At 40.0% G+C, this 27,462-nt stretch overlaps 6 protein-coding genes across 13 annotated transcripts; all 6 read left to right on the top strand.

Moving 5' to 3' along the window:
• Positions 1 to 328: 328 nt before the first annotated feature.
• LOC143361346 (uncharacterized) lies at positions 329 to 3,922 on the top strand. The gene is made up of 5 exons (XM_076800681.1): positions 329 to 622; positions 836 to 1,242; positions 2,001 to 2,100; positions 2,203 to 2,277; positions 3,815 to 3,922. Exons 1-5 carry the CDS (start codon positions 329 to 331, stop codon positions 3,920 to 3,922), a joined length of 984 nt encoding a protein of 327 aa, XP_076656796.1.
• On the top strand, positions 3,897 to 6,744 carry LOC143361246 (uncharacterized). Its single transcript, XM_076800490.1, has 6 exons — positions 3,897 to 4,335; positions 4,773 to 5,179; positions 5,405 to 5,504; positions 5,579 to 5,680; positions 6,340 to 6,495; positions 6,570 to 6,744. The coding sequence occupies exons 1-6, from the start codon at positions 4,042 to 4,044 to the stop codon at positions 6,669 to 6,671; spliced, it is 1,161 nt and encodes a 386-aa protein (XP_076656605.1). The 5' UTR covers positions 3,897 to 4,041; the 3' UTR covers positions 6,672 to 6,744.
• Positions 6,745 to 8,049: 1,305 nt separating this feature from the next.
• LOC143361300 (uncharacterized) lies at positions 8,050 to 21,913 on the top strand. 4 transcript variants are annotated; one of them, XM_076800582.1, is made up of 6 exons: positions 8,050 to 8,345; positions 8,577 to 8,983; positions 9,742 to 9,841; positions 9,917 to 10,018; positions 10,407 to 10,562; positions 21,778 to 21,913. In XM_076800582.1, exons 1-6 carry the CDS (start codon positions 8,052 to 8,054, stop codon positions 21,886 to 21,888), a joined length of 1,170 nt encoding a protein of 389 aa, XP_076656697.1. In that variant the 5' UTR covers positions 8,050 to 8,051; the 3' UTR covers positions 21,889 to 21,913. The 4 variants fall into 4 exon arrangements, with proteins under 4 accessions (XP_076656697.1, XP_076656700.1, XP_076656698.1 ...); XM_076800585.1 differs by having other exon boundaries at positions 9,944 to 10,018; XM_076800583.1 differs by lacking the exons at positions 9,917 to 10,018; positions 10,407 to 10,562; positions 21,778 to 21,913 and adding exons at positions 14,035 to 14,136; positions 14,469 to 14,624; positions 14,708 to 14,825.
• LOC143361303 (uncharacterized) lies at positions 11,914 to 26,413 on the top strand. Of its 5 annotated transcripts, none has more exons than XM_076800594.1 (7): positions 11,914 to 11,971; positions 12,332 to 12,509; positions 24,141 to 24,547; positions 24,728 to 24,827; positions 25,264 to 25,365; positions 25,698 to 25,853; positions 26,162 to 26,409. In XM_076800594.1, the coding sequence occupies exons 2-7, from the start codon at positions 12,441 to 12,443 to the stop codon at positions 26,267 to 26,269; spliced, it is 942 nt and encodes a 313-aa protein (XP_076656709.1). In that variant the 5' UTR covers positions 11,914 to 11,971; positions 12,332 to 12,440; the 3' UTR covers positions 26,270 to 26,409. The 5 variants fall into 5 exon arrangements, with proteins under 5 accessions (XP_076656709.1, XP_076656710.1, XP_076656708.1 ...); XM_076800593.1 differs by lacking the exons at positions 11,914 to 11,971; positions 12,332 to 12,509 and adding exons at positions 22,650 to 22,765; positions 23,560 to 23,737 and having other exon boundaries at positions 26,162 to 26,408; XM_076800595.1 differs by lacking the exons at positions 11,914 to 11,971; positions 12,332 to 12,509 and adding an exon at positions 16,132 to 16,154 and having other exon boundaries at positions 26,162 to 26,405.
• LOC143361699 (uncharacterized) lies at positions 15,861 to 18,516 on the top strand. Its single transcript, XM_076801290.1, has 6 exons — positions 15,861 to 16,154; positions 16,594 to 17,000; positions 17,230 to 17,302; positions 17,404 to 17,505; positions 18,156 to 18,311; positions 18,386 to 18,516. Exons 1-6 carry the CDS (start codon positions 15,861 to 15,863, stop codon positions 18,494 to 18,496), a joined length of 1,143 nt encoding a protein of 380 aa, XP_076657405.1. The 3' UTR covers positions 18,497 to 18,516.
• Positions 19,429 to 21,763, top strand: LOC143361700 (uncharacterized). Its single transcript, XM_076801291.1, has 5 exons — positions 19,429 to 19,801; positions 20,191 to 20,597; positions 20,691 to 20,790; positions 20,864 to 20,965; positions 21,539 to 21,763. Exons 1-5 carry the CDS (start codon positions 19,508 to 19,510, stop codon positions 21,761 to 21,763), a joined length of 1,128 nt encoding a protein of 375 aa, XP_076657406.1. The 5' UTR covers positions 19,429 to 19,507.
• Positions 26,414 to 27,462: the final 1,049 nt, after the last annotated feature.

Genomic DNA, 27,462 nt, shown 5'->3' on the forward strand with positions numbered 1-27,462 from the left:
TTCCTTCTGACAAAAACGAAGACATACAAGCTATCATTATATCGGCCATATCACATATTAACCCGCCCATCTTGCGTTCAACACGTGTGGATGAGTTACTTCCGCGAGCGCTCGTATATAGTTACTTTGAGAGGTGAGTGAATTATTAATTACTTTCTTCGCCAACAGATATGAAAGAAAGCTTCTTCCTCAGTGTCTGTTCGCTGCGCACTGAACCAAGCAAAAGTTTACGTTACCGCAGTATTAACGTGGTATCTCGGAGAAATTCGATTACAGTGCGTTTCCGTGATTCGAGATATTCAATTTGATCCGTTTGGCCAGTGCTACAATGTTCGAAAACGTGATGCCAGAGAAGGCAATGGCCTTCGTTCGACTTAGCATAGGTTTGACCTGCGGCTGGCCACTGCCATCGGTGGCTACGAGAGCTCAGGTCTTGTGTTACAGAATGTTCAAAGTGTCGAGTGCTATTAGCGCGCTTGCATTATTCTTGCCAGCATTCTACGCAGCGATTCTCCACGTTGGCGACCCAACCAAATTCACGAAGGCGATCCTCATGGCATTAGCTTGTGCCCACACTCTAACACAAATATTGATTACAGGCATTCAACATGATCGCTGTCAGGTAAGGAATATGACGTTCATTTTACGGTATGCCTTAAAGACGAGCATATCAGGTAATCGTAATTCCCATGATATTTACTTGCGTAATGAGCGATACAAGTTTCGGGATGAATCAAAGAATCCGATATATTTCCCTCGCCAGACCTATGTTGTGGACAATTATCGAATCACCACTGTATTTGACATGTAATGTAACTTCGGCGACGTGTTACAGCGTTTGATTGAGGATATAACGGTTTCCTTAAAGAACGCGAAGTCTTACGAGAGGGACGTCTATCAACGATACGTCGACACGTACTGCAGGTTTTACGGGTTGACTGTGATGTGGTATTACGTATCTCCAATCGTCGTCCTTTTCGGAAGTGTTTTTCTACCTCAGCCGTTCCCAGCGGTCTCAGAGTATCCATTCCGCGTCGACTACGAACCCGTGAAGACTATAATCACACTACACCAAACCTTTGTCGGCCTTCAATGCTCCGCATCGGTCAGCGTGAACATGTTCGCAGCAATGTTCCTTCTGTACACCGCAGCGAGGTACGAGATACTGATGATAGATCTGAGGGAGTCTACCAGCGTCGATGCTTTGGCCATGTGTGTGAAAAAGTATTATTCGGTGACCAGGTAAGGCTGGGTCAAAGAATTTTGTACAGTCACAACAGTGTCGCTATTCCTTCGCGCTTCCGCCAAGTCCCGGTCACGTGACGCGTTTCATCTTTGTGGTGCACGTGACACAATGTCACGAGACTCATCCGGTACTGGAAGAGGACTGCGTTCCTCTCAATTCGAGTTAACTCCCCTCACCTGGCGACACTGAATCATAATAATGTTAATGAAATAAAGATGTACATGGAACAACGCAGCAAGATCAAAAGTAATTGTGCATTCAGGATTTACGAATAGATTACGAATCGTTATGCAAAATTCAACATTGCCTAATTTGTAAATGAAATATAAGTATTTCAATAATTTTAGTAACTCGAAAATGACATAACAATATTCCTAAACTTTTCTAACGTCATTACAGTTTCACGTTGCAACCTGTCATGTTTGCAATAGATGCATAAAATCCGCAGTCTACTTATACAGAACGTTTAAGTGATTTTGTGAATTGTGATCATAAATATTTTGCTCACGATGAAATTTCTACGATTAGAAATATAACTTAACATGAAAATTCACCAAATTGTCGCCAAGTTCCTAAACTGGGTATAACAAAAAAAAGCTCCGGTGGCTGTGTCATCGACAGTATATTTTCAAATCAATCACACTCGAAGCGATAACCGTTTTCTACATAATATTAATTTCGTTAGAGATAAGTTTCTTTTCTTTAAAGATCACGAGATGAATAACTACCACGAGATTGTGTTGGTTTTGTTTAGATTTGCAAAGGATGTCACCGATGCTACTCAGTACATAGTTTGGTTCACGATAATGTTTAGCAGTGTAGATCTTGTACTTTGTGGTCTGAATATTATAGGAGTGAGTACTTGAAACAACTATGACACGATTCAGTAGTGCAATGAATGGCAGCGTAAATGGTATTTTCATAAATAGCGGCAACCCTTTGTGGTAAAACTGCAGTTTATGTTCTTGGCTGGGACGACATTGATGGAGGTTCTCATGTGCGCTTTGCCAGCTGACGCTTTGATAAATGCGGTAAGTTTTGAATTTCAAACGAATTCGTTGATATGAAAGTTCATTTAAGAGTTTCTCGTTTGTCAAAGTTAATTTACTTCTTTTATTCGTTCCTGCATGCGATTCGACATACACGCGTACGTCTACAGAACCTCATTGTCTATTAAATTAAAATTTCGAGTTTCATTAATACACTTTCAAAATTTCAAGTTAATTTTTATATTCCTCGCCTTAAAACTTCGATTTTTGACATTTTCTCGTCAAGACGTACAAGATTGTGTAGTAAAGAAATTAAAAATTTCTGGTTTGCCAAGGTGAAGTTTAACTCCGTGCGATATTACCGACTTGAGTGGTTAATTTACTATTTTCATTTGTTTCCGCATCGGTTTCATCTACTCGTCGCAATTAGAGTACAAATGCCGTTCGAGGTGCTTACGAATCGACATGGTACGATCAAGCACTGGGAGTGCAGAAAACTGTGCTTCGCATCTTGATACCTCAGAAGCCTGTTGTCATCAGTTTTAAGTGCTTCATCCCGAGACTTTCCTTGGAATATTACTGCTCTGTATGTGTTCAATTTATATTAAACTCATCCTGCATGTATCCACTGTCGTCTTAATATTTAAATATTAATTATGCTGTTTCAGTACATTTCGAACGCCGTCTCGTTATTCACTGCTCTGCGAATGGTGCTTGGCGAAGACGCAGATTTTCTGTCATCCAAATCAACTAATAGTTCATGTTGCATTGATTAAATACACGTACTTTAGAAGACTTGTTATCACGTGAAGACATGTTTAGATTCTGAAATAAAGGTATCGCTGCGTTACATATTCAGTTTTTTCGTTTTCTCACGCCTCGCCCTTGCTACAACCTCCTAAATATTGTTGTATGATTTCGTTTCATTAATTTAGAGACAAAAAGGGGAAACACGTTTGGTCGTGTAGAGCCCCGCGTGGTGCACCTTACATTATTGTAAATTTTACAGTACATCGTTCATTGAATTGTAATTTAATTTGATTGCCGGATACATACAAATTGATGTTGAAGCAAGTTATGGATACAGTGTTTACTCGATTATGTCCAAAATACGGGCCTAGCCAGGGATACATACTCCGCGGCAGTGGGGATAGTTCTAAGACTTTTATAGGCTAGGCATTTGGGACATATATAAAAAGTAAACACTGTAAAACTAAGTAAGATTCATTTCCCTAAGAACCGTGATCGTTAGCTTACGATACTTTCCGAGGCGATGGTAAATCCAAACCGTATATACTGAACACAAGAAAAATGCTCGAACTATCAATCTTGGCCACATCAAGATCATCAAATATGCTGCCGTTAATCACGGGATAGAGAACAAGTGATTGGCGCAGCCCGATGAAAGACTGTGCAGTCCCAGGCTCGCACGGATGGAAAATCCAAGAAAAATCAATGGAGGTAGGAAATAAAGCTCTCAGACTATCATTATGTACTATCTACACTGTTACAGAAATTGTAACACATTCCCGCGAACACTACGTTGTTCTTACCCCCGAAATGACTGTAAATATTGCAGCCACCGTTTACTAATTCATTTGCCTCGTACTTCCTCCGTTGGAAGCGTAGAATCCCCCTTCAGACTATCAAATGCGCTTATCAGGGAAAAATCATTCTGCTTCGATAACCGATCGGCTGTAAAACGTTTGGTAGATTGTAGTGTTAACGTCACTATCGAAGCAATTCGAACAGGGATTATTTCTTTCGCTCGGGAACAGTCGGGTTGTCTCCTGTTCTTGCTGTAGGATGTTCGCGAACGTGACACCGAAAAAGGCTATCGCTTTCACCAAATACAGCGTGACTTTGTGCTGCGGTTGGCCGCTGCCTTCGACAGCTCCTAAAATTCACGTTTACTTTTATGTGATCCTGAAAGTGCTGGCTGTTTTATGCAACATTGCAGTGATCCTGCCTGCGGTCTGGTTCCTTTGTATTAACATCGATGATCCAGTCCTTTTCGGCAAGGGGTTCGGTCTTATAGCTGCTATGTGTCAGACCATCACGTATATAATTATCTGCGGCTTTCAGCACGATCATTTTCAGGTGAGATATTTCCACATATCTACGAGTTAATTGTATTCTTTTCTTGATACCCGGAAGGGGTGACTCCTCAGGTGATTTCAAGCACCATTTTCTCTTGTCATTTCGCGCTGGAGAGTTTTTCTTTCGAATCTTTAATTTTAAAAGACGCAAACTAAAGGACGCACCAGATCTACACGTTTTGCTTAACATAATTTCTGATACGGTCAATATTTTCGAAGGTATTCGAGAAAAACGATTTTATGAGCATTCAATTAATTATTTTAGTGTTTAAGTGCCGGGTTGGAGGGACACATTTACCCGTTATCCGATCGAGCTCAAACTTTGCAGAGATTTTTTTTTATTAATTAGAACAATTCGGGAGAGAGGGGGCGTAAGCAAAGTTTTCATCAAGAGTAAATAAGAGCCACCCTAGTTTACATGTACCCTAATCATTGCAGCGATTAATCGAGGTAATGACGGATTATTTAGAGAAAGCAAAACTGTACGAAATGGCTATCTTCCAACGATACGTGGACACGTATTCCCCATTTCATGGGATTTCCACAATAGGTTATTACGTTGCTGCGGCGGTCGTCGTGGTTACAACATGGTTCTCAGACCAGCAATTTCCTGTACTTTGCAAATATCCATTCCGCGTCGACTATGAACCCGTCACGACAGTTATTTTCCTAAATCATGCATTCCTTGCTTTTCAAAACGTTTCAAGCGTGAGCTTGAACACGCTGACAGCGATGCTGGTTCTATTCGCTGCGGCAAGATTCGACATAGTGATGCTAGAGTTGCAATCGGCTGTCACCGTCGCCGATTTGAAGGAATGCGTGAAAAAGTATCGCGAAGTAAAAAGGTAAGAACAAGGATCAGAGCACGGCGAAGTGTCGCAAATTGGTCGTTCTGTCTGTCAAAATACTTTCGCAAATCAGTGTAGAATGCCTGAACTATGATACTTGTTACTACTTGTAACCAAATTAAAGGGAACATTATATTTTTCTGATACATTCGGAAATGTTTAAAAAATAGTTCTCTTCGCATCGAGGTATAAAGATTCCTGATTTATGATACTCCATTTTAGGTATGCACTGGATACCATTGACGGTGTCCAATACGTAACTTTGAGCACAATACTTATCAGTAGCGTAATCCTCGTAAATTGCGGTCTTAATATCATTGGTGTAAGTATTCCAAAGTAACACAGACTCATCGGAAATGGACTGCGATGTTATTAAAATGAAACATTCCTTAACAGCGTCGAGAGTTTTTGATAAAATCGCAATTTATATTTGTGGCTCTGTCGGAGTTGCTGGAAGTTTTTTCGTGCGTGTTGCCAGCCGATCGTCTGATAGAAGTGGTGAGTTATTATTTGATGACAGATTACTCGAAACAAATCATTAATGGGCTAAGTATAACGCCAACGACTGCACTACTTTCGGAAATCAGTGAGTACTTTCAGGATTTCGGTTTAATCGATTTCATTAGAGCATAAACAGGTTGGACAAATTAAACCTAACAGAGAGCGAGGGAGAGACTATTGTCACACGGTATCTGCCAAAATTAATTTCATTATTATGTAAATATTTACTTATGTATTTAGTGGTTGCTTCTATTTCACAATGGTCGCAGTAAGTTTTCGATTTCTTATAAACTTTTCTAGATACGTCAATGGGGCAATTTGTAAATTAAACATAAAGTAGTACAAAACAATAAGTAATTTTTTGAGAACGTTTTACAGAATGTAAATAACTCAAATTTAACATTTTTGAAGCTGTGGGTTTCAGGAGCTCTCCCCGTCCCTTCCCCTAGTATTCTTAGGGTTAATTGCTCATGCGAACTTTGTCAAGAAGTATTAAATAAGAATCTTGAGCATTTCTGAGCATTGATTTTTTGGCACGTACCAGTGCATTTACTTACTTATATCGACCGTACAAGTGTCGCCTTGAAAAAAAGGAAAGTCTTCTGAATAAGAAAATTTAAGTAAGACTAATTGCTCAAGTATGATTTACTAATCAGAGTTCAGGTGCAATTCGGAGTGTCTACGACGTGAAGTGGTACGAACGAGATTTAAGCGTGCAGAAAACAGTGTATCAGATGCTGGTGCCGCAGAAGCCGATAATCGTCAGCTTCTTATTCATCGTTCCACAACTGTCTTTGAATTATTACTGTTCGGTAAAAATTTATACACATTTTTTCATCTGTAACATGTCTTTGTACCATTCTCTACAAGCTCTTCGATCTTTTAGTACATTTCAAACGCCTTCTCCTTATTCACTGCTCTTCGTCTTGTACTGGACGACGAGGAAGACGTGGCGTCATCTGACAATTTTAACACCACCTGTTGCTAGGACGATTGACATTGTTTGTAACGTTAAATATTTCGCTATGTTAAACACTATGCATTAAAGTGGGAAGTAATACCAGCCAGATATATTGCATTTAGAATTCACCTATCTGCGGTTACGTATTAGTCCCCTGACAATCGATCTTTTATCGATAAACATTTCCGAATAAATATTTCAATAGAGACAGCTATGATTTTCGTAAACTCATAAGTAGACAGAGACTCTTTATGTAAAATGAAGAATTTTCGATAGACCACTAAATACGACCACGAAAAAAATTAAACAAGATCTACAGATGTAGCATTACGAACATTGTTGGTACTTCACAATGTCACAACTGTCTGATTTTTCTTTTTTTTCAGTATAATTAATTGGACTAATTGGTTTAATTGTTATTAAGTAACTGTGTATACATTTTTTGGGACACCCAGAAAATAGCAACGGCATGTTAACGTTTCGACCATAAAATTGTTTACGGAAATTTATACGAATTAAATATAAAATTTCCTTCTGATATTAAGCGATCTCTATCGAAATTACCTTCTCGCACGCGATCGATAATTGACATTTCATTGCGGCATCTCGATTGCACATAATATATACGTTGTCGAAGGGTGGTCTACACGCAACTGTTGTCTCTACGCCGTTATGGTCTATTCTTCTTATTCAGTTGAATGGAAAAGCCTTACCTTCTGTGCTGTTTCAAAACCTGTTTCCGCAAGCGATAACTTATAATTTCCTTTTATCTCACCCTCCACAGATATCTATAAATTCAAATAGATTTATTAATACTGACCGTACCGCGCACAAAATGTGACTGGTATTCGTGGTTTTATAAACATTACAGCTGCTACTGTTCAAGCAGAGGACGTCTTCAAAATTTGATAATTCACGTTTTCTTCACAACTGAACCCCACAACTCGTCGGAACGTTGAAGAAAATTTCTCGGAATGTAGAGGTGTGCGTAGAACAACGTAATTGAAGGTACCAGCACTGATCGATGCCAATGCCAGTACATCTTCATACCGTTGCGGTACACTTAAAAAAAAAACCGCTTCCTTCTGACAAAAACGAAGACATACAAGCTATCATTACATCCGCCATATCACATATTAACCCGCCCATCTTGCGTTCAACACGTGTGGATGAGTTACTTCCGCAAGCGCTCGTATATAGTTACTTTGAGAGGTGAGTGAATTATTAATTCCTTTCTTCGCCAACAGATATGAAAGAAAGCTTCTTCCTCAGTGTCTGTTCGCTGCGCACTGAACCAAGCAAAAGTTTACGTTACCGCAGTATTAACGTGGTTTCTCGGAGAAATTCGATTACAGTGCGTTTCCGTGATTCGAGATATTCAATTTGATCCGTTTGGCCGGTGCTACAATGTTCGAAAACGTGATGCCAGAGAAGGCAATGGCCTTCGTTCGACTTAGCATAGGTTTGACCTGCGGCTGGCCACTGCCATCGGTGGCTACGAGAGCTCAGGTCTTGTGTTACAGAATTTTCAAAGTGTCGAGTGCTATTAGCGCGCTTGGATTATTCTTGCCAGTATTGTACGCAGCGATTCTCCACGTTAGCGACGCAACCAATTTCACGAAGGCGATCGTCATGGCATTAGCTTGTATCCAAGTTGTAACACAAATATTGATTACCGGCATTCAACATGATCGCTGTCAGGTAAGGATTGTGACGTTCATTACACGGTGTGCCTTAAAGAAGAGCATATCAGGTAATCGTAATTCCCATGATTTTTACTTGTGTAATGAGCGATGAAAGTTTCGGGGTGAATCAAAGAATCCGATTTATGTCTACTATCCGATATATGTCCCTCGCCAGACCCGTGTTGTGGACAATTATCGAGTAATCACTGCATTTGACATGTAATGTAACTTCGGCGACGTGTTACAGCGTTTGATTGAGAACGTAACAGCTTCCTTAAAGAACGCAAAGTCCTACGAGAGGGACGTCTATCAACGATACGTCGACACGTACTGCCGGTTTTACGGGTTGACCGTGATGTGGTATTTCGTATCTCCAATCGTCGTCGTTTTAGGAAGTGTTTTTCTACCTCAGCCGTTCCCAACGGTCTCCGAGTATCCATTCCGCGTCGACTACGAACCCGTGAAGACTATAATCATTCTACACCAAACCTTTGTCGGCCTTCAATGCTCCGCAGCGATCAGCGTGAACATGTTCGCAGCAATGTTGCTTCTGTACACCGCAGCGAGGTACGAGATACTGATGATAGATCTGAGGGAGTCTACCAGCATCGATGCTTTGGCCATGTGCGTGAAAAAGTATTATTCGGTGACCAGGTAAGGCTGGGTCAAAGAATTTTGTACAGGCCCAACAGTGTCGCTATTCCCTCACGCGTCCGCCATGTCCCGGTCACGTGACGCGTTTCATCTTTGTCGTGCACGTGACACAATGTCACGTGACTCATCCGGTACTGGAAGAGGACTGCGTTCCTCTCAATTCGAGGTAACTCCCCTAATCTGGCGACACTGAAACATAATAATGTTAATGAAATAAAGATGTAAATGGAACAACGCAGCAAGATCAAAAGTAATTGTGCATTCAGGATTTACGAATAGATTACGAATCTTTATGCAAAATTCAACATTGCCTAATTTGTAAATGAAATATAAGTATTTCAATAATTTTAGTAACTCGAAAATGACATAACAATATTCCTAAACTTTTCTAACGTCATTACAGTTTCACGTTGCAACCTGTCATGTTTGCAATAGATGCATAAAATCCGCAGTCTACTTATACAGAACGTTTAAGTGATTTTGTGAATTGTGATCATAAATATTTTGCTCACGATGAAATTTTTACGATTAGAATTATAACTTAACATGAAAATTCACCAAATTGTCGCCATATTCCTAAACTGGGTATTACAAAAAAATGCTCCGGTGGCCGTGTCATCGACAGTATATTTTCAAATCTATCACACTCGAAGCGATAGCCGTTTTAAACATACTGTTAATTTCGTTAGAGATAAGTTTCTTTTCTTTAAAGATCACGAGATGAATAACTACCACGAGATTGTGTTGGTTTTGTTTAGATTTGCAAAGGATGTCACCGATGCTACTCAGTACATAGTTTCGTTCACGATAATGTTTAGCAGTGTAGTTCTTGTACTTTGTGGTCTGAATATTATAGGAGTGAGTACTTGAAACAACTATGACACGATTCAGTAGTGCAATGAATGCCAGCGTAAATGGTATTTTCATAAATAGCGGCAACCCTTTGTGGTAAAACTGCAGTTTATGTTCTTGGCTGGGACGGCATTGATGGAGGTTCTCATGTGCGCTTTGCCAGCTGACGCATTGATAAATGTGGTAAGTTCTGAATTTCAAACGAATTCGTTGACATATAAGTTTATTAAAGAGCTCCTCGTTTGTCAAAGTCAATTTACTTCTTTTATTCGTTCCTGCATGCGATTCGACATACACGCGTACGTCTACAGAACCTCATTGTCTATTAAATTAATATTTGGAGTTTCATTAATACACTATGAAAATTTCAAGTTAACTTTTATATTCCTCGCCTTAAAACTTCGATTTTTGACATTTTCTCGTCAATACGTACAGGATTGTATAGTAAAGAAATTAAAAATTTCTGGTTTGCCAAGGTGAAGTTTAACTTCGTGCGATATTACCGGCTTGAGAGATTAATTTTCTTCTTTCATTTGTTTCTGCATCGGTTTCATCTACTCGTCGCAATTAGAGTACAAACGCCGTTCGAAGTGCATACGAATCGACATGGTACGATCAAGCACTGGGAGTGCAGAAAACTGTGCTTCGCATTTTGGTACCTCAGAAGCCTATTGTCATCAGTTTTAAGTGTTTCATCCCCAGACTTTCATTGGAATATTACTGCTCTGTATGTGTTCAATTTATATTAAACTCATCCTGCATGCATCCACTGTCGTTGTAATATTTAAATATTAATTATGCTGTTTCAGTACATTTCGAACTCCGTCTCATTATTCACTGCTCTGCGAATGGTGCTTGGTGAAGACGCAGATTTTCTGTCATCCAAATCAACTAATAGTTCATGTTGCATTGATTAAATACACGTAGTTTAGAAGACATGTTACCATATACTATTTGAGGGATTATATTCTGGAATAAAGGTACCGTTGCGTTACATATTCAGTTTTTTCCTTTTCTCGCCCCCCCCCCACCCTTGAAACGACTTCTTAATAATTGTTGTACAATTTGCTTTCATTGTTTTATTGAACAAAATCGAGGAAGAAAAATTTGGTCGTGTAAAGCCCCGCATGGTGCACCTTACATTATAATAAATTTTACAGTACATGCGTAGTTTTAAACATTACTAGACTGAATTTATTTAGATTTCATCTTTGTAATCTCAGCATTTACAAAAGAAAGAATGTGAAATCCAGACCATTTTGTGCCAATTTTTATGTCTGCACCTGCTTATTTAATTATTCCTCAAATGATATGCGTAATGGAGATACGAGAAAATTAGCATCATGATTCAATTATTTACCCAGAATTACGGAATAGCTTAGATCGTCTCTCATTTGTGCTCGTCGTTGCCGTCACTAACGATAGTTCATTTAATTATGGGGATCGATTCTTTCGTCCCTGCTAGTATTGTCGATGAAAACTCGTCGAGAAAGCCAATTTGAAAAAATTCTGAAGGCAGCAGGGAACATTACAAACCTGTAGATGTGGTTAATAAACGGACGATTGTCATAAAGTTAGTACCAACGTTGTAGTATTTGTAATGAATATTAAATTTACTATTGAAAATAAATAAAGAATTTTTCCTACACACTAAATTTCTAAAATGTATTGATAAATATCCATGGAGATTATGTATTTTAAATATCTATTACTTGTACTTACTCACTTGTAAGAGTGACCTCAGTGACCATGTCCTTATGTATAGGCTAGGAACGTGTAGCTATTACTGCTCAAGCTCAAGACGTCTTGGAATTTCACAATTCACGTTTTTCATCACAATTGATTCCCACAACACGTTAGAACGTTGAAGAAAAATTCTCGGAAAGTTGCCAGCAGAATTGTGCGTAGAACAATGTAATTGAATGTACCAGCACTGATCGATACCAATGGCTGTACGTTATCCTACCGTTGCGGTGCTAAATCACAGTTAGAAAAAAATCCATTTCTTTCTGACAAAAAAGAAGACATGCAAGCTATCATTACAGCCGCCATATCACATATTAATCCGCCCATCTCGCGTTCAACACGTGTGGATGAGTTACTTCCGCGAGCGGTCGTGTATAGTTCCTTTAAGTGGTGCGTTCATTATTAAATCTTTTCTTTGCCAGCGGATTTTAAGGAAAGCTTCGTTCTCACGAATTTATTCGCTATGCGGTGAATCAAGCAAATGTTTCCGCCTCAAATCGCCATTTCCTTATCCAGCTGATAGCGTGGAACGTATCGTTTTCTGTACTGTTAACGTCACTTCTCGAAGAAACAGAATTACCAGGGCGTCTTTGTCGCTCTAGATATTCAATTCCACTTTTCTTCTCGCGGTGCTATGTTCGGAACCGTGACGCCAGAGAAGGCGATCACCTTCGTTCGACTTAGCATACGATTGATCTGCGGCTGGCCGCAGCCATCGGTGTCTACGAAAGCTCAGGTCTTGTGTTTCAGAATTTCGAAATTGTTGAGTGCTATCAGCGCGTTTGGATTGTTCCTTCCAGTATTAAGTGCGACCATACTTCACTCCGGCGATGCAAACGCCTTCTCAAACGCCGCCTTCATGTCAATTGCTACGGGCCAGGCGTGTATATTGTCACTCATCACTACCATTCATCATGATCGCTTTCAGGTAAGGTATGTGACATTCGTTTGTGACAGTGATTTCTCCATATATGTCGCCAACGCCTCGACGATAAACGTCGCGGAATTACCCCCACTACCGCGACGTATACCCCGTGAGAAACCAAGAAGCTCGAGAGGCCTCGGACACCGAGGAGTGTAAACATAACACGGCTCGGGTATGCCTCCTGGACGATACATGACGCTGACAAGAACCCTGTTGTTGACATATATCGAGAGTTCACTGTAGTTTGTTTTGGCGAGTATCTACATTTTTGTTCACCGTCGTTTATTATTGGACTGCGGATCTTCATGCAAAATAGGAATATTATAAGTAAATTGCAAGAAACAAGAGGAGCGTAGACGGTCATTCCTTTTCTTAAAGATTTTAATAAGTCGACGACGCATTGCAGCGTATAGTCGAGGACATAACAGTTTCCTTAAAGAACGCGAAGTCCTACGAAAGAAATGTCTATCAACGATACGTCGACACGTACTACAAGTTTTACGGACTGACTGTAATGTGGTATTACATGAGCGCAACGGTCGTCATCGTCGGAAGTATATTTCTACCTCAGCCGTTCCCAACAATCTCCGAATATCCGTTCCGCGTCGATTACGAACCCGTGAGGATTGTAGTCTTTCTGCATCAAGCCATTGTCGGCTTTCAATGCTCAGCATCGGTCAGCATGAACATGTTCGCAGCATTGTTGCTTCTGAACGCTGCAGCGAGGTACGAGATGCTGATGACAGATCTGAGAGAGGCTACCAGCGTCGATGCGTTGATCGCGTGCGTGAAAAAGTATCACGCAGTGTCCAGGTGAGACCACAGTTATCCTGGATGTCGATGTATTAATTATCCGGGACAGGACAATTGGAAATCAGCACCACTCAACTTTTGAGACTGCTGTCAACATAATTACTATAATAATTTTGTTACACTAAGTTTCGTTGTATGAAAAACCGTATATTTAACGAAATTGGGACGGTCTTATTTAGATTTGCAAAGGATGTTATCGATGGCGCTCAGTCCATAGCTGTCACCACGGTGATACTTAGCAGCATGAAGATTGTACTTTGTGGTCTGAACATTATAGGAGTGAGTATCTACTTGAAACAACTATGCCGCGTTCCAGTCGTGAGATAAATGCCAGCATTAACTGTATTTTTGGTGACTATTCGGAGTAGGGGCTACCTGGCCGATTTCGTTGACCTCGAACAATGTTGTCAAGGTTGTCATTCTAAGCAACTTTTCTATACGAATGTTAGCTAGGTCTGGGGTAGATTTTTTGGTGAGGGGTTCCAGGGGAGGTGCTCTATCCTAAAACATGTGTTCGGTCACTTAAAAAGGGCAGAATTCGCTGTGGTGGGTGACCGCAGGTTTTTGTAAATATCTTGTAAAATGAAGCCGCGTGGCGGTAATGTGTATAGGAAAAAGTTGATCAGAGTGTATCTTGACAACGAGTATTTCAAGGTCATTGAAATCAGTGAGGTCGCCCCCATTCCAAATATTTACCTGGTGTTTTCATAACCAGCGAACAACCTTCTTGGTAAAACTGCAATTTATGGCCTTGTCTTGGACTGCCTTGATGGAGGTCTTCATGTGCGCGTTGCCGGCCGACAGATTGATAAATATGGTGAGTTATGAATTTAATACGAGTCCATTTGTCAAGATATTGGTTAAGAATAACCTCTCAAGTCGGTTCTACGTACACGCGTGAGTCCACAGGACCTCACTGTCTGTTAAATTATTATTTCGAAAATTTGAAGTTAACTTTTAAAATCTTCGTCTTATAACTTCGATTTTTGACATTTTCTCGTCAAGACGTACAGTATTGTATAGTAAAGAAATTAAAAATTTCTGTGTTGCCAAGGTGAAGTTTAACCCCGTGCTATATTCCCGGCTTGAGAGATTAATTTTCTTCTTTCATTTGTTTCTGCATCGGTTTCATCTACTCGTCTTAATTAGAGTACAAACGCTGTTCGGAGTGTATACGAATCGACATGGTACAATCAAGTACTGGGTGTGCAAAAGACTGTGCTTCGCATTTTGGTACCTCAAGAGCCCGTTGTCATCAGTTTTAGGTGCATCATCCCCAGACTTTCCTTGGAATACTATTGCTCTGTATGTGTTCAATTCATATTCTAACTCGTGTTGCATGTATCCACTGTCGTAACAATATTTAAATATTAATTATGCTGTTTCAGTACATTTCGAACTCCGTCTCGTTATTCACTGCTCTGCGAATGGTGCTTGGCGAACAAGCAGATTTTCTGTCATCCAAATCTACTAATAGTTCATGTTGCATTGATTGAATACACCTAGTTTAGAAGAAATGTTATCATACACTAACGTATTTGTGGTTTTATATTCTGGAATAAAGGTGCCGTTGCGTTACATATTCAGTTTCTCGTTTTCTCACGCCTTTGCAACGACCTCCTAACAATTGTTGTACGATTCCGTTTCATTGTTTTACAGAACAAAAGTGAGGAACAAGTTTGGTCGTGTAGAGTACAGTGCATCTTACATTATTGTAAATTCGACAGTACGTCGTTCATTAAACTGTAATTCAATTTGATTGCCGGGACGTCATACAAATTGATGTTTAAGCAAGTTATGGATACAGTGTCTACTCGATATATGTCCAAAACATGGGTCTAACCAGGGACATGTACCCCGCGGCAGTGGGGATTATTCTAAGACTTGTATCGGCTAGACATTTGGGACATATACAGAGTAAACACTGTATAACTAAATAAGATTCATTTTTCCATAAATCGTGATCGTGAACTCACGATACTATCCGAGGCAATGATGGTGACGATGTTAAATCCAAACCGTGTATACTGAACACAAGAAAAATACTCGTACTATCAACCTCGGCAAGATACGTCAAGATCATCAAATATGCTGCCGTTAATCACGGGATAGAGAACAAGTGATTGGCGGAGCCCCATGAAAGACTATGCCGCCCCAGACTCGCACGGATGAAAAATCCAAGAAAAATCAATGGGGGTAGGAAATATAGCTCTCAGACTATCATTATGTACTATCTACATTGTTACAGAAATTGTAACACTGTCCCACCAACACTACGTTGTTCTTACCCCCGAAATGACTGTAAATATTGCAGCCACCGTTTACTAATTCATTTGCCTCGTACTTCCTCCGTTGGAAGCGTAGAATCCCCCTTCAGACTATCAAATGCGCTTATCAGGGAAAAATCATTCTGCTTCGATAACCGATCGGCTGTAAAACGTTTGGTAGATTGTAGTGTTAACGTCACTATCGAAGCAATTCGAACAGGGATTATTTCTTTCGCTCGGGAACAGTCGGGTTGTCTCCCGTTCTCGCTGTAGGATGTTCGCGAACGTGACGCCGAAAAAGGCTATCGCTTTCACCAAATACAGCGTGACCTTGGGCTGCGGTTGGCCGCTGCCTTCGTCAGCTCCTAAAAGTCACATTTACTTTTATGTGATCGTGAAAGTGCTGTCTGTTTTATTCAACATTATAGTGATCTTGCCTGCGTTTTGGTTCCTTTGGACTAACATCGATGACCCAGTTCTCTTCGGCAAGGGGTTCGGCCTTGCTGCTGCTATGTGTCAGACCATCGTGTATATATTTGTCTGTAGCATTCAACACGATCATTTTCAGGTGAGACATTTCTACATTTCTACATTTCTTCGAATTAATTGTATTCTGTTCTTGATACCCGGAAGGGGTGACTCCTGAGGTGATTCCAAGCACCATTTTCTCTTGTCATTTCACGCTGGGGTGTTTTTCTTTTGAATCTTTAATTTTAAAAGACGCAAACTAAAGGACGCACCAGATCTACACGTTTTGCTTAACATAGTTTCTGATACGGTCAGTATTTTGGAAGGTATTCGAGAAAAACGATTTGATGAGCATTTAATTAATTATTTTAGTGTTTAAGTGGCGGGTGGGAGGGACACATTTTCCCGTTATTCGATCGAGCTCAAACTTTGCAGATTTTTTTTTATTAATTAGAACAATTCGGGAGGGGGCGTAAACAAAGTTTTCATCAAGAGTAAATAAGAGCCACCGTAGTTTACGTGTACCCTAATCGTTGCAGCGATTAATCGAGGAAATGACGGACTATTTAGAGAATGCAGAACTGTACGAAATGGCGATCTTCCAACGATACGTGGACACGTATTCTCCATTTCATGGGATCTCTACAATAGGTTTTTACGTTGCTGCGTCTGTCGTGGTGTTTATAACCTTCTTCACAGACCAGCAATTTCCTGTACTCTGCAGATACCCATTCCGCGTCGACTATGAACCTGTCATGACAGCTATTTTCCTAAGTCATGCATTCGTCGCTTTTCAAAACGTTTCAACCTTGAGCTTGAACACGCTGACAGCGATGCTGATTCTATTCGCTGCGGCAAGATTCGACATAGTGATGCTAGAGTTGCAATCGGCTGTCACCGTCGCCGATTTGAAGGAATGCGTGAAAAAGTATCGCGAAGTGAGAAGGTAAGAACGAGGATCAGAGCACGGCGAAGTGTCCGAATTTGGTCGTTCTGTCTGTCAAAATACTTTCACGAGTCAGTGTGCATTGTTTGAACTATGATACTTGTTACTACTTGTAACCAAATTAAAGGGGACATTATATTATTGCGATTGATACATTCGGGAATGTTTAAAAAATAGTTCTGTTTGCATCGAGTTATAAAGATTCCTGATTTATGATACTCCAATTTAGGTATGCACAGGATACCATTGACGGTGTCCAATACGCGACTTTGAACACAATACTTTTCAGTAGCGTAGTACTCGTAAATTCCGGTCTTAATATCATTGGTGTAAGTACTCTTGAGTAGCATAAGCTCATCGAAAATGGATTGCGATGTTATTAAAACGAAACATTTCTTAACAGCGTCGAGAGTTTTTGATAAAATGTGAATTTATGTTTGTGGCTATGGCGGAGTTGCTGCAAGTTTTTGCGTGCGTGTTGCCAGCCGATCGTCTGATAGAAGCGGTGAGTTGTTAATTCGCGACAGACTACTGAAAACAATTCATTAAAGGGATAAGTATAACGCCAATGACTGCTCTACTTTCAAAAATCAGTGAGTACTTTCAGGATTTCGGTTTAATCGATTTCATTACAGCTTAAACGGGTTGGACAAATGAAACCCAACAGAAAACGGGGGAGAGACATTTGTCACAGAATATCTGCCAAAATTAATTTCATTATTATGTGAATATTTACTTATGTATTTAGTGGTTTCACAATGGTCGCAGTAAGTTTTCGATTTCTTATAAACTTTTTTAGATACGTCAATGGGGCAATTTGTAAATTAAACATAAAGCAGTACAAAACAATAAGTAATTTTTTGAGAACGTTTTACAGAATGTAAATAACTCAAATTTAACAGTTTTGAAGCTGTGGGTTTCAGGAGCTCTCCCCGTCCCTTCCCCTAGTATTCTTAGGGTTAATTGCTCATGCGAACTTTGTCAAGAAGTATTAAATAAGAATCTTGAGCATTTCTGAGCATTGATTTTTTGGCACGTATCAGTGCATTTACTTACTTATATCTACCGTACAAGTGTCGCCTTGAAAAAAAGGAAAGTCTTCTGAATAAGAATATTTAAGTAACACTAATTGCTCAAGTATGATTTACTAATCAGAGTTCAGGTGCAATTCGGAGTGTCTACGACGTGAAGTGGTACGAACGAGATTTAAGCGTGCAGAAAACAGTGTATCAGATGCTGGTGCCGCAGAAGCCGATAATCGTCAGCTTCTTATTCGTCGTTCCACAACTGTCCTTGAGTTATTACTGTTCGGTAAAAATTTATACATATTTTTTCATTGGTAACATGTCTTTGTACCATTCTCTACAAGTTCTTCGATCTTTTAGTACATTTCAAACGTCTTCTCCTTATTCACTGCTCTTCGTCTTATACTGAATGACCAGGAAGACGTGACGTCATCCGGCATTTTTAACACCACCTGTTGCCAGGACGATTGACACTGTTTGTTACGTTAAATATTACGTTATGTTAAACACTATGTATTAAAGTGGAGAGAAAAACCAGCCAGATGTATTGTATTAACAATTCACCTACCTGCGGCTATTTATTAGTCCCTCGACAATCGTTCTTTTGTCGGTAAACATTTCCGAATAAATATTTCAATAGAGACGGCTACGTTTTTCGTAAACTCATAAGTAGGTTCTTTATGCAAAATGAAAAATTTTCGATTCACCTGCTACAACTTTGAACGCAATGCGATAAAGGATACATACATACATGTTTTCCAGGATGTTTAGTTCTCGAAATAAATTGAAAAATATATACATAAATTAGCTTGGTTTGAAGTATCTCTAACACTTTATTCGTTGTTCAAAAGTATTCCCATATACTCGGTGTAATGTTAAACTGTATCGACTAAGGGAAGACCACAGGATACTGCTGTATACTTCTTACTGTTTCAGCAAAGGACGTCTCGAAATTGGATATTTCGCGTGTTTCTTCAAACTTGACCATGTAAGAAACGTTCTCTAAAATTTTCTAGTACAATTACGCGTTAAACAATATAATTGAAAGTACTACCAGCACTGGTCGATACCATTAGCCGTGCAATTTTTATTCTGTTGCGGTACTAAATCAGAGTTAAAAAAAAACACCCTCCGTACGGTCTAGAAAAAGCAAAAACTCCTAAGTTATCATTATGGCTCCGTATCACATATTAATCCTCCCATCCGCGTTCACCACGCGCGGATAAGCAAGCCCCGCGGGCGGTAGTCTATAGTTCATTTAAGCGCTGCGTTCATTATTAATCCTTTTCTTCGCCAAGAGATTTCTGGGAAAGCTATCTTCTCGTAGTCTGCTCACTGTGCGCTGAATCAAGCAAATGTTTTCGTCACGGAGCGCGTTACAGCTGATAGCGTGGAATGTTTCGTCTGCCATTCCACTAACCTAATTTCTCGAAGAAATTTAACCATTCGTCGTCTCAATTTGTCCTTCCGTCTCGCGGTGCTATGTTCGAAAACGTGTCGCCGGACAAGGCGATGGCCTTCGTTCGACTTAGCATAGCTTTGATCTGTGGCTGGCCGTTGCCAACGGCGGCCACGAAAGCTCAGGTTTTGTGTCTCAGAATTGCAAAGGTGTTGAGTGCTCTTAGCGCGCTTGCATTGTTCTTTCCAGTATTAAACGCAGCGATCCTTTACGTCGACGATTTCGCCGCATTTTCGAAGGCAGTCGTCATGGCGATTTCCGCGCTTCAGGTTTTCTTCTTCACGTTGCTTTGCACCGCAAAGCACGATGACTTTCAGGTGAGGCATGTGGCGTGGATCAAACAAGTCTCCTATCCTATGTATGTCACTCGCCAGAACCGTGTAGTGGACATTCATCGAGTAACCGCTGTAATTGACACGTGATACAGTGAATTACCGTTGTAAGTCAGTGGAAGCATATCGCGGTTAAAAGTCACTGGAACTACCCACACAAACATTCTATCAGAGAAAGACATTTTCTCCGCCTCCTTGTCTCTATGCCATAAACCATATAAAAGGATAGTGACATTTGCGTTTCCAGCGTGCACCGTGTACTTCAAACGCAACGTTCGGCGAGAACCTCTGATTTCGTCTAAATGTCTCTCGCCGGAACCGCGCAACTGACTTATAGCGGGAATTCACTGTGTAACTTCGGCGACGTGTTACAGCGTTTGATCGAGGACATAAGAGTTACTTTAAAGAACGCGAAATCCTACGAAAGAAACGTCTTTCAACGGTACATCGACACGTACTCCATGTTTTATGGGCTGACCGTAATATGGTATTACGTCAGCCCCATGGTCGTCGTCGTTGGAAGTATTTTTCTACCTCAGCCGTTTCCAACAATCTCGGAATACCCTTTCCGCGTCGATTACGCACCCGTGAGAATCATAATTTTTCTACATCAAGCCATTGTCGGCTTTCAATGTTCAGCATCGGTCAGCCTGAACATGTTCGCGGCATTGTTCCTTCTGTACACCGCAGCGAAGTACGAGATACTGATGATAGACATGAGAGAGGCTGCCAGCGTTGATGCGTTCATGAAGTGCATGAAAAAGTATCACGCAGTGAAGAGGTAAGTGTGACATTGCTGTCAACGTAATTGTTATAATCTTTTTACTCTCATGTATCGAAAATCGTACAATTATCACTAAATTGTTTTATTTAGATTTGCGAAGGATGTCATCGCAGCCACTCAGTATATCGCTTGTATCACGATACTATGTAGCAGTACGAACATTGTACTTTGCGGTTTGAATATTATAGGAGTGAGTATTTCGAACAACCATGATACGTTCCGGTAGTGAAATGAACGTCGGCGTAAACGATTTTCATAAACAGCGGCAATCGTTCGTGGTAAAACTGCAGTTTGTGGTCTTGTCTTGGACCGGATTGATGGAGGTTTTCATGTGCGCGTTGCCGGCCGACAGTTTGATAAATGTGGTGAGTTATGAGTTTGATGCGAGTTCGTTGATTGTACAAAGGTTCATTTAACCCTTTGCACTCGAAGCTATTTTAACTCCAAAACGAAACATTTCTTTCGATCCAGAATATTTCCCTTCTATATATATATTTTTTTCATGTTATACATACGAAAATGGTGCAATTTACTCGTACAATACTGAAGTGTTTAGTAATTTCTTGAATACAAATAAATTTAATAATGTGAAAAATATTTTGAATAATGCCACAGCAATTTTTAGTGGCGCCTTACAGTCACTAAGAGTGCTAAGGGTTAAGAGCTCTTTATCTGTCAAGAAGAACCTCTCAAGCCGGTTCGACGTACACGAAAATTTGAATATTTTGAAAATTTGAAGTTAACTTTTGAATTCCTCGCCTTAAAACTTCGATTTTTGGTATTTTCTCGTCAAGGCGAATGGGATTATACAGTAAAGAAACTAAAAATTTCTGGGTTGCCAAGGTGAAATTTAACCCCGTGTGATATTACCGGATTGAAAGGTTAATTTACTTCTTTCATTTGTTTCTGCATCGGTTTCATCTACTCGTCGCAATTAGAGTACAAACGCTGTTCGAAGTGTATACGAATCGACATGGTACGATCAAGCACTAGAGGTGCAAAAAACTGTACTTCGAATGATAGTACCTCAGAAACCGATGGCCATCAGCTTTAAATGCTTCATCCCTGTACTTTGCTTGGAATATTACTGCTCGGTACCTGTCCAATTTATATGCAAATTCATTTTATATGCATCTATTGTCGTAGTAATATTTGAATATTAGCTATGCTATTTCAGTACATTTCAAACGCAGTTTCGTTGTTTGCTGCTATGCGTGTTATGGTGCTTGATGAAGACGACGACCTCCTGTCATCTAAATCAATTAACGGTACATGTTGCACTGGTTAATTCCACATAGTTTAAAACACAATTCCGCCATAGAAACATACTTGAAAGTTTATATTTTGGAATAAATATATTGTTAATACTGTTTATTGTTGTTTGAACACAGGCTTCGTGTAGCTTTAAATGAATTTAGTCTTACTTCGATACGATTATGCGTTGATCTAATTGAACTAACTGGATTAATTGTTACAACTTAACTGTGTATGTATTTTTGGGACATCCTGTATTTATATTATTACATTGTTGTCTGATGTTGTCATACGAAAATAACAACGGTTTATTAAAATTCCGACCGTAAAATTGTTTACGGATACCGATTAAATATAAAATTCCCGTATGACGTTAAGCGATGTCTATCGAAATTTCTTTCTTGCACGCGAACTATAATTGACGTTTCATTGCGGCATTTCCATTGCACTTACTACAAACACAGTTATCGAAGGATGGTTTCTACACGCAACTATTGTCTCTACGACGCAATGGACTTTTCTTATTGTTCAGTTGAATGGAAAAGCCTTACCTTCTGTGCTGTTTCGACACCTGTTTCCGCAAGCGATAACTTATAATTTCCTTTTATATCACTCTCCACAGATATCCATAAATTCTTTTAGATTAATACTAACCGTACGGAGCACAAAATGTGGCTGGCGTACATGGTTTTATGGACATTACAACGTTGAATTTATTTAGATTTCTCACAATTTTTATGACAATACGTGTTTGAATGAAGAAATGTGTTGAATCAAGACACCTGCAAGAAAACCTGCGTTTAGAAAACTACTATCATCGGAAGAAAATAGGTCAACAATGGGACTCGCTGTAATGTGCTACACATGTGGCATCCTGGCCGTCATTGTTAAGAAAGCACAGGCTACAGCATGTATAAAATAGTATATAAACACATGCAGTATCCGACATAATCATTACAGCGGCCGTATCACATGTTAACCCGCGCATCTTGCGTTCACCACGTGTGGATGCGGTCGTGTATACTTTTTTTGAGTGGTGCGTTCATTATTAATGCATTTCTTTGCCAGCATATTGTGAAGAAAGCTTCTTTCTCAGAAATCTGTTCGCTATGCGGTGAACAATGTAATTGAATGTACCAGTACTGATCGATAACAATGGCTGTACGTTATCGTACCGTTGCGGTACTAAATCGCAGTTAGAAAAAAATCCGTTTCCTTCCGACAAAAACGAAGACATACAAGCTATCATTACAGCCGCCATATCACATATTAACCCGCCCATATCGCGTTCAACACGTGTGGATGAGTTACTTCCGCGAGCGGCCGTGTATAGTTCCTTTAAGTGGTGCGTTCATTATTAAATCTTTTCTTTGCCAGCGGATTTTAAGGAAAGCTTCGTTCTCGCGAATCTATTCGCTATGCGGTGAATCAAGCAAATGTTTCCGCCTCAAATCGCCATTTCCTTATCCAGCTGATAGCGTGGAACGTATCGTTTTCTGTACTGTTAACGTCACTTCTCGAAGAAACAGAATTACCAGGGCGTCTTTGTCGCTCAAGATATTCAATTCCACTTTTCATCTCGCGGTGCTATGTTCGGAACCGTGACGCCAGAGAAGGCGATCACTTTCGTTCGACTTAGCATACGATTGGTCTGCGGCTGGCCGCAGCCATCGGTGTCTACGAAAGCTCAGGTCTTGTGTTTCAGAATTTCGAAATTGTTGAGTGCTATCAACGTGTTTGGATTGTTCCTTGCAGTATTAAGTGCGACCATACTTCACTCCGGCGATGCAAGCGCCTTCTCAAACGCTGCCTTCATGGCAATTGCTACGGGCCAGGTGTGTGTATTGTCACTCATCACCACCATTCATCATGATCGCTTTCAGGTAAGGTATGTGACATTCGTTTTAGACAGTGATTTCTCTATATATGTCGCCAACGCCTCGACGATAAACGTCGCGGAATAATCCCCACTACCGCGAGGTATACCCCGTGAGAAGCCAAGAAGCTCGAGAGGCCTCGGACACCGAGGAGTGTAAACATAACACGGCTCGGGTATGTCTCCTGGACGATACATGACACTGTCAAGACCCGTGTTGTTGACATATATCGAGAATTCACTGTAGTTTGTTTTGGTGACTGTCTATATTTTTGTTCAACATCGTTTATCGTTGGACTCTGGATCTTCGTGCAAAATAAGAATATTCCAAGTCAATTGCAAGAAACAAGAGGAGCGTAGACGTTCATTCATTTTCTTAATTATTTTAATAAGTTGACAACGTATTATAGCGTTTAGTCGAGATTATAACAGTTTCCGTGAAAAACGCGAAGTCCTACGAAAGAAACGTCTATCAACGATACGTCGACACGTATTACAAGTTTTACGGACTGACTGCAATGTGGAATTACATGAGCGCAATGGTCGTCATCGTTGGGAGTATTTTTCTACCTCAGCCGCTCCCAACGATCTCCGAATATCCGTTCCGCGTCGATTACGGACTCGTGAGGATTGTAATCTTTCTGCATCAAGCCATTGTCGGCCTTCAATGCTCAGCATCGATCAGCCTGAACATGTTCGCAGCATTGTTACTTCTGTACGCCGCAGCGCGATACGAGATACTGATGATAGATCTGAGAGAGTCTACCAGCATCGATGCGTTGATCGCGTGCGTGAAAAAGTATCACGCAGTGACCAGGTGAGACCACAGTGATCCTGGATGTCGATGTATTAATTATCCGCGACAGCACAATTCGAAATCAGCACCACGCAACTTTCGAGATTGCTGTCAACATAATTGCTATAATAATCTTCACACTAAGTTTCCTTGTACGAAAAACCGTATAATTATTACGAAAATTTTGTCGGTTTAATTAAGATTTGCAAAGGATGTTATCAATGGTACTCGAGGCATAGCTGTCGTCACGGTAACAGCTGGCAGTATGAAGGTTGTACTATGTGGTTTGAATATTATAGGAGTGAGTACCTACTTGAAACAACTATGTCGCTTTCCACTTGTATGATGAATGCCAGCGTAAATGGTATTTTTGGTGATTATTCGGAACAGAGGCGACCTCGCCGAATTCAATGACCTCGAACTATGTTGTCAAGGTTATCACTTTAAGCAACTTTTCTCTATGAATTTTAGCTAGGTCTGGGGTAGATTTTTTAGAGAGGGGTTGCAGGGGAGAGGTTCCACCCTAAAACGCGTGTTGGGTCACTTTAAAAGGATAGAATTTGCTGTGGAGGGTGTCCACAGTTTTTTGTAAATATCATGTAAACTAAAGCCGAGTGGCGGTAATATGTATAGGAAAAAATTGATCAGAATGTACCTTGACAACAAGTGTTTCAAGGTCATTGAAATCAGTGAGGTCGCCCCCATTCCAAATATTTACCCGGTGTTTTCATAACTAGCGAACAACCTTCTTGGAAAAAGTGCAGTTTATGACTTTGGCTTGGACTACATTGATGGAGGTTTTCATGTGCGCGTTGCCGGCCGACAGTTTGATAAATACGGTGAGTTATGAATTTAATACGAGTCCATTTGTCAAGATATTGGTTAAGAATAACCTCTCAAGCCTGTTCGGCGTACTCGCGTACGTCCACAGAACCTCACTGTCTGTTAAATTATTATTTCGAAAATTTGAAGTTAACTTTTGAATTCCTCGCCTTAAAACTTCGATTTTTGACATTTTCTCGTCAAGATGTACAGGACTATAGAAGTAAAAAATTAAAAATTTCTGGGTTGCCAAGGTGAAGTTTAACCCCGTGCTATATTACCGGCTTGAGAGGTTACTGTACTTCTTTCATTTGTTTCTGCATCGGTTTCATCTACTCGTCGCAATTAGAGTACAAACGCTGTTCGAAGTGCATACGAATCGACATGGTACGATCAAGTACTGGCTGTGCAAAAAACTATACTTCGCGTTTTAGTACCTCAGGAGGCTATGGCCATCCGCGTTACGTGCTTAATCCCTGCACTGTCTTTGGAATATTACTGCTCGGTATCTATCTAATTTATATGCAAACTCATTTCATCTACAGTGGCTCACGAGTGTTCAAACGCCTTAACAAGTTTTAAAAAGTGCCATTTTTACCTTCTCACGTAATTCCTTCAAATTTCAATTTTTTCAAAATCTTTTGTTTTTCATCATTTAGTAAACCAATGCTTCTAATTGCTAAAAACAAAAGTCAGATCATTTGGTCCGATTTTAAAAATGTTATAATGTTTTAAAGGGCGTTCGAACACATTTTCAAGCCATTGTATATCCATTGTCTTGATAATAATTGAAACTCAGTTATGCTGTTCCAGTACCTTTCACACGCTTTCTCCTTATTTACTGCTCTGCGAATGGTGTTTGGCGAAGACGCCGATTTTCTGTCATCCAAATCAACTAATAGCACATGTTGCGCTGATTAATTACTCACAGTTCAAAATACACGTTTGACATGGAAACATATTAGAAATTTTATATTCTGGAATAAAAGTACTGCAATGTTGAAACGTGTTCTTTTCGTTTTATGGAATACCTACAATCGTTAAGAATTTAGACTTCGGTCTGTAGTATGTTTTCCGCATATAAACGCGGCAACTATATTATTAATACTAAAAATTCGTTGCTTATGGTAACGAATGCCCAATAATTGTATCGTATTTTATTTACTAACTAGACGTTTGTCGAATGGTGGTTTGTATAAGATGTATAAGAACTAATGGTCATCCGTCCGGTGGACATTTGTCAAAGAAAATTGCCGCAAAATTGTTTTTAACAAAGAAAATTGTTTTTAAAGTTTTTCTTTACATCAACACCTATACATCGAGAAAAGTAAAAGTTTGAAACGAACCATATGTCGCAAAAAAATAGTTATTGAGATATGAACTGTTCAAATTTCTTTAAAATTTGATTGTGTGGAGTTATAAGTATAGTGAAAAGTCTACTACTACAGTCCATCTGACCGTGGCGATAGGACAGAACATAATCGTGTGCGTGTCTCGAGACAAACGAAACGGACATTCGTCGCTAGATGCGTACCAAATCATTATCACACCGCCCATTCGGATTATAAAGAAGTTGCAAAATATGAAAGAAAGCCCTATATTCAATGTTCTACGTACGATTACTAATCGAACATTATAAAATACTAATGTAAAGTACACTTACAAAATTTTCTGAATCTTCTGTTCCACCGTCAGATCCACAGCACGCTATTGTTGACTCATGCGAATACGTCCACACTGCACAACACACTACGAAATTATGACAGCGAGCGAGAAGATGTTACTCCGACCACGATCACAATAATACTGCGATTTTAACCGCTTCTCTTCCACGGACGTGTTAGGGTCGAATTAACAAGGTAAACAAATTCTGTCAGCATAACCGAATGGGTACCCCCCCCCCCCATTTTTGTATCTAGCGTTTATAAACCCTCAGCGTCTGACCTCCCTTATTGTAATCTGACCCAAACTGTCATAAATCATCGTCTGTCCGTTTACCCAGTAAGGGATAGAAATGTCCAATCCGCGCGGCTATTGTTCTATACCTCCCTTTTTCTTCAATTCTGCCGACGGAATTTGTTTACTCTGTTTTTGTAATATAGCCTTTGTACACC

This window comes from Halictus rubicundus, chromosome 15, assembly GCF_050948215.1.
Source record: "Halictus rubicundus isolate RS-2024b chromosome 15, iyHalRubi1_principal, whole genome shotgun sequence".
Classification (NCBI taxonomy): Eukaryota; Metazoa; Arthropoda; class Insecta; order Hymenoptera; family Halictidae; genus Halictus; species Halictus rubicundus.

Excerpts from the sequence above, each read along its gene's own strand:
- LOC143361346 (XM_076800681.1), top strand. The coding sequence starts at position 329 with ATGTTCGAAAACGTGATGCCAGAGAAGGCAATGGCCTTCGTTCGACTT. Across the intron at positions 623-835 it reads TTCAACATGATCGCTGTCAG|CGTTTGATTGAGGATATAAC; the intron begins GTAAGGAATATG and ends GACGTGTTACAG. Across the intron at positions 2,101-2,202 it reads GTGGTCTGAATATTATAGGA|TTTATGTTCTTGGCTGGGAC; the intron begins GTGAGTACTTGA and ends GTAAAACTGCAG.
- LOC143361246 (XM_076800490.1), top strand. The coding sequence starts at position 4,042 with ATGTTCGCGAACGTGACACCGAAAAAGGCTATCGCTTTCACCAAATAC. Across the intron at positions 4,336-4,772 it reads TTCAGCACGATCATTTTCAG|CGATTAATCGAGGTAATGAC; the intron begins GTGAGATATTTC and ends TAATCATTGCAG. Across the intron at positions 5,681-6,339 it reads CCGATCGTCTGATAGAAGTG|AGTTCAGGTGCAATTCGGAG; the intron begins GTGAGTTATTAT and ends TTTACTAATCAG.
- LOC143361300 (XM_076800582.1), top strand. The coding sequence starts at position 8,052 with ATGTTCGAAAACGTGATGCCAGAGAAGGCAATGGCCTTCGTTCGACTT. Across the intron at positions 9,842-9,916 it reads GTGGTCTGAATATTATAGGA|CGGCAACCCTTTGTGGTAAA; the intron begins GTGAGTACTTGA and ends TTTCATAAATAG. Across the intron at positions 10,019-10,406 it reads CTGACGCATTGATAAATGTG|AGTACAAACGCCGTTCGAAG; the intron begins GTAAGTTCTGAA and ends CGTCGCAATTAG.
- LOC143361699 (XM_076801290.1), top strand. The coding sequence starts at position 15,861 with ATGTTCGCGAACGTGACGCCGAAAAAGGCTATCGCTTTCACCAAATAC. Across the intron at positions 17,303-17,403 it reads TTTTCAGTAGCGTAGTACTC|CGTCGAGAGTTTTTGATAAA; the intron begins GTAAATTCCGGT and ends ATTTCTTAACAG. Across the intron at positions 17,506-18,155 it reads CCGATCGTCTGATAGAAGCG|AGTTCAGGTGCAATTCGGAG; the intron begins GTGAGTTGTTAA and ends TTTACTAATCAG.
- LOC143361700 (XM_076801291.1), top strand. The coding sequence starts at position 19,508 with ATGTTCGAAAACGTGTCGCCGGACAAGGCGATGGCCTTCGTTCGACTT. Across the intron at positions 19,802-20,190 it reads CAAAGCACGATGACTTTCAG|CGTTTGATCGAGGACATAAG; the intron begins GTGAGGCATGTG and ends GACGTGTTACAG. Across the intron at positions 20,791-20,863 it reads GCGGTTTGAATATTATAGGA|CGGCAATCGTTCGTGGTAAA; the intron begins GTGAGTATTTCG and ends TTTCATAAACAG.
- LOC143361303 (XM_076800591.1), top strand. The coding sequence starts at position 23,444 with ATGTTCGGAACCGTGACGCCAGAGAAGGCGATCACTTTCGTTCGACTT. Across the intron at positions 23,738-24,140 it reads TTCATCATGATCGCTTTCAG|CGTTTAGTCGAGATTATAAC; the intron begins GTAAGGTATGTG and ends AACGTATTATAG. Across the intron at positions 25,854-26,161 it reads CTTTGGAATATTACTGCTCG|TACCTTTCACACGCTTTCTC; the intron begins GTATCTATCTAA and ends ATGCTGTTCCAG.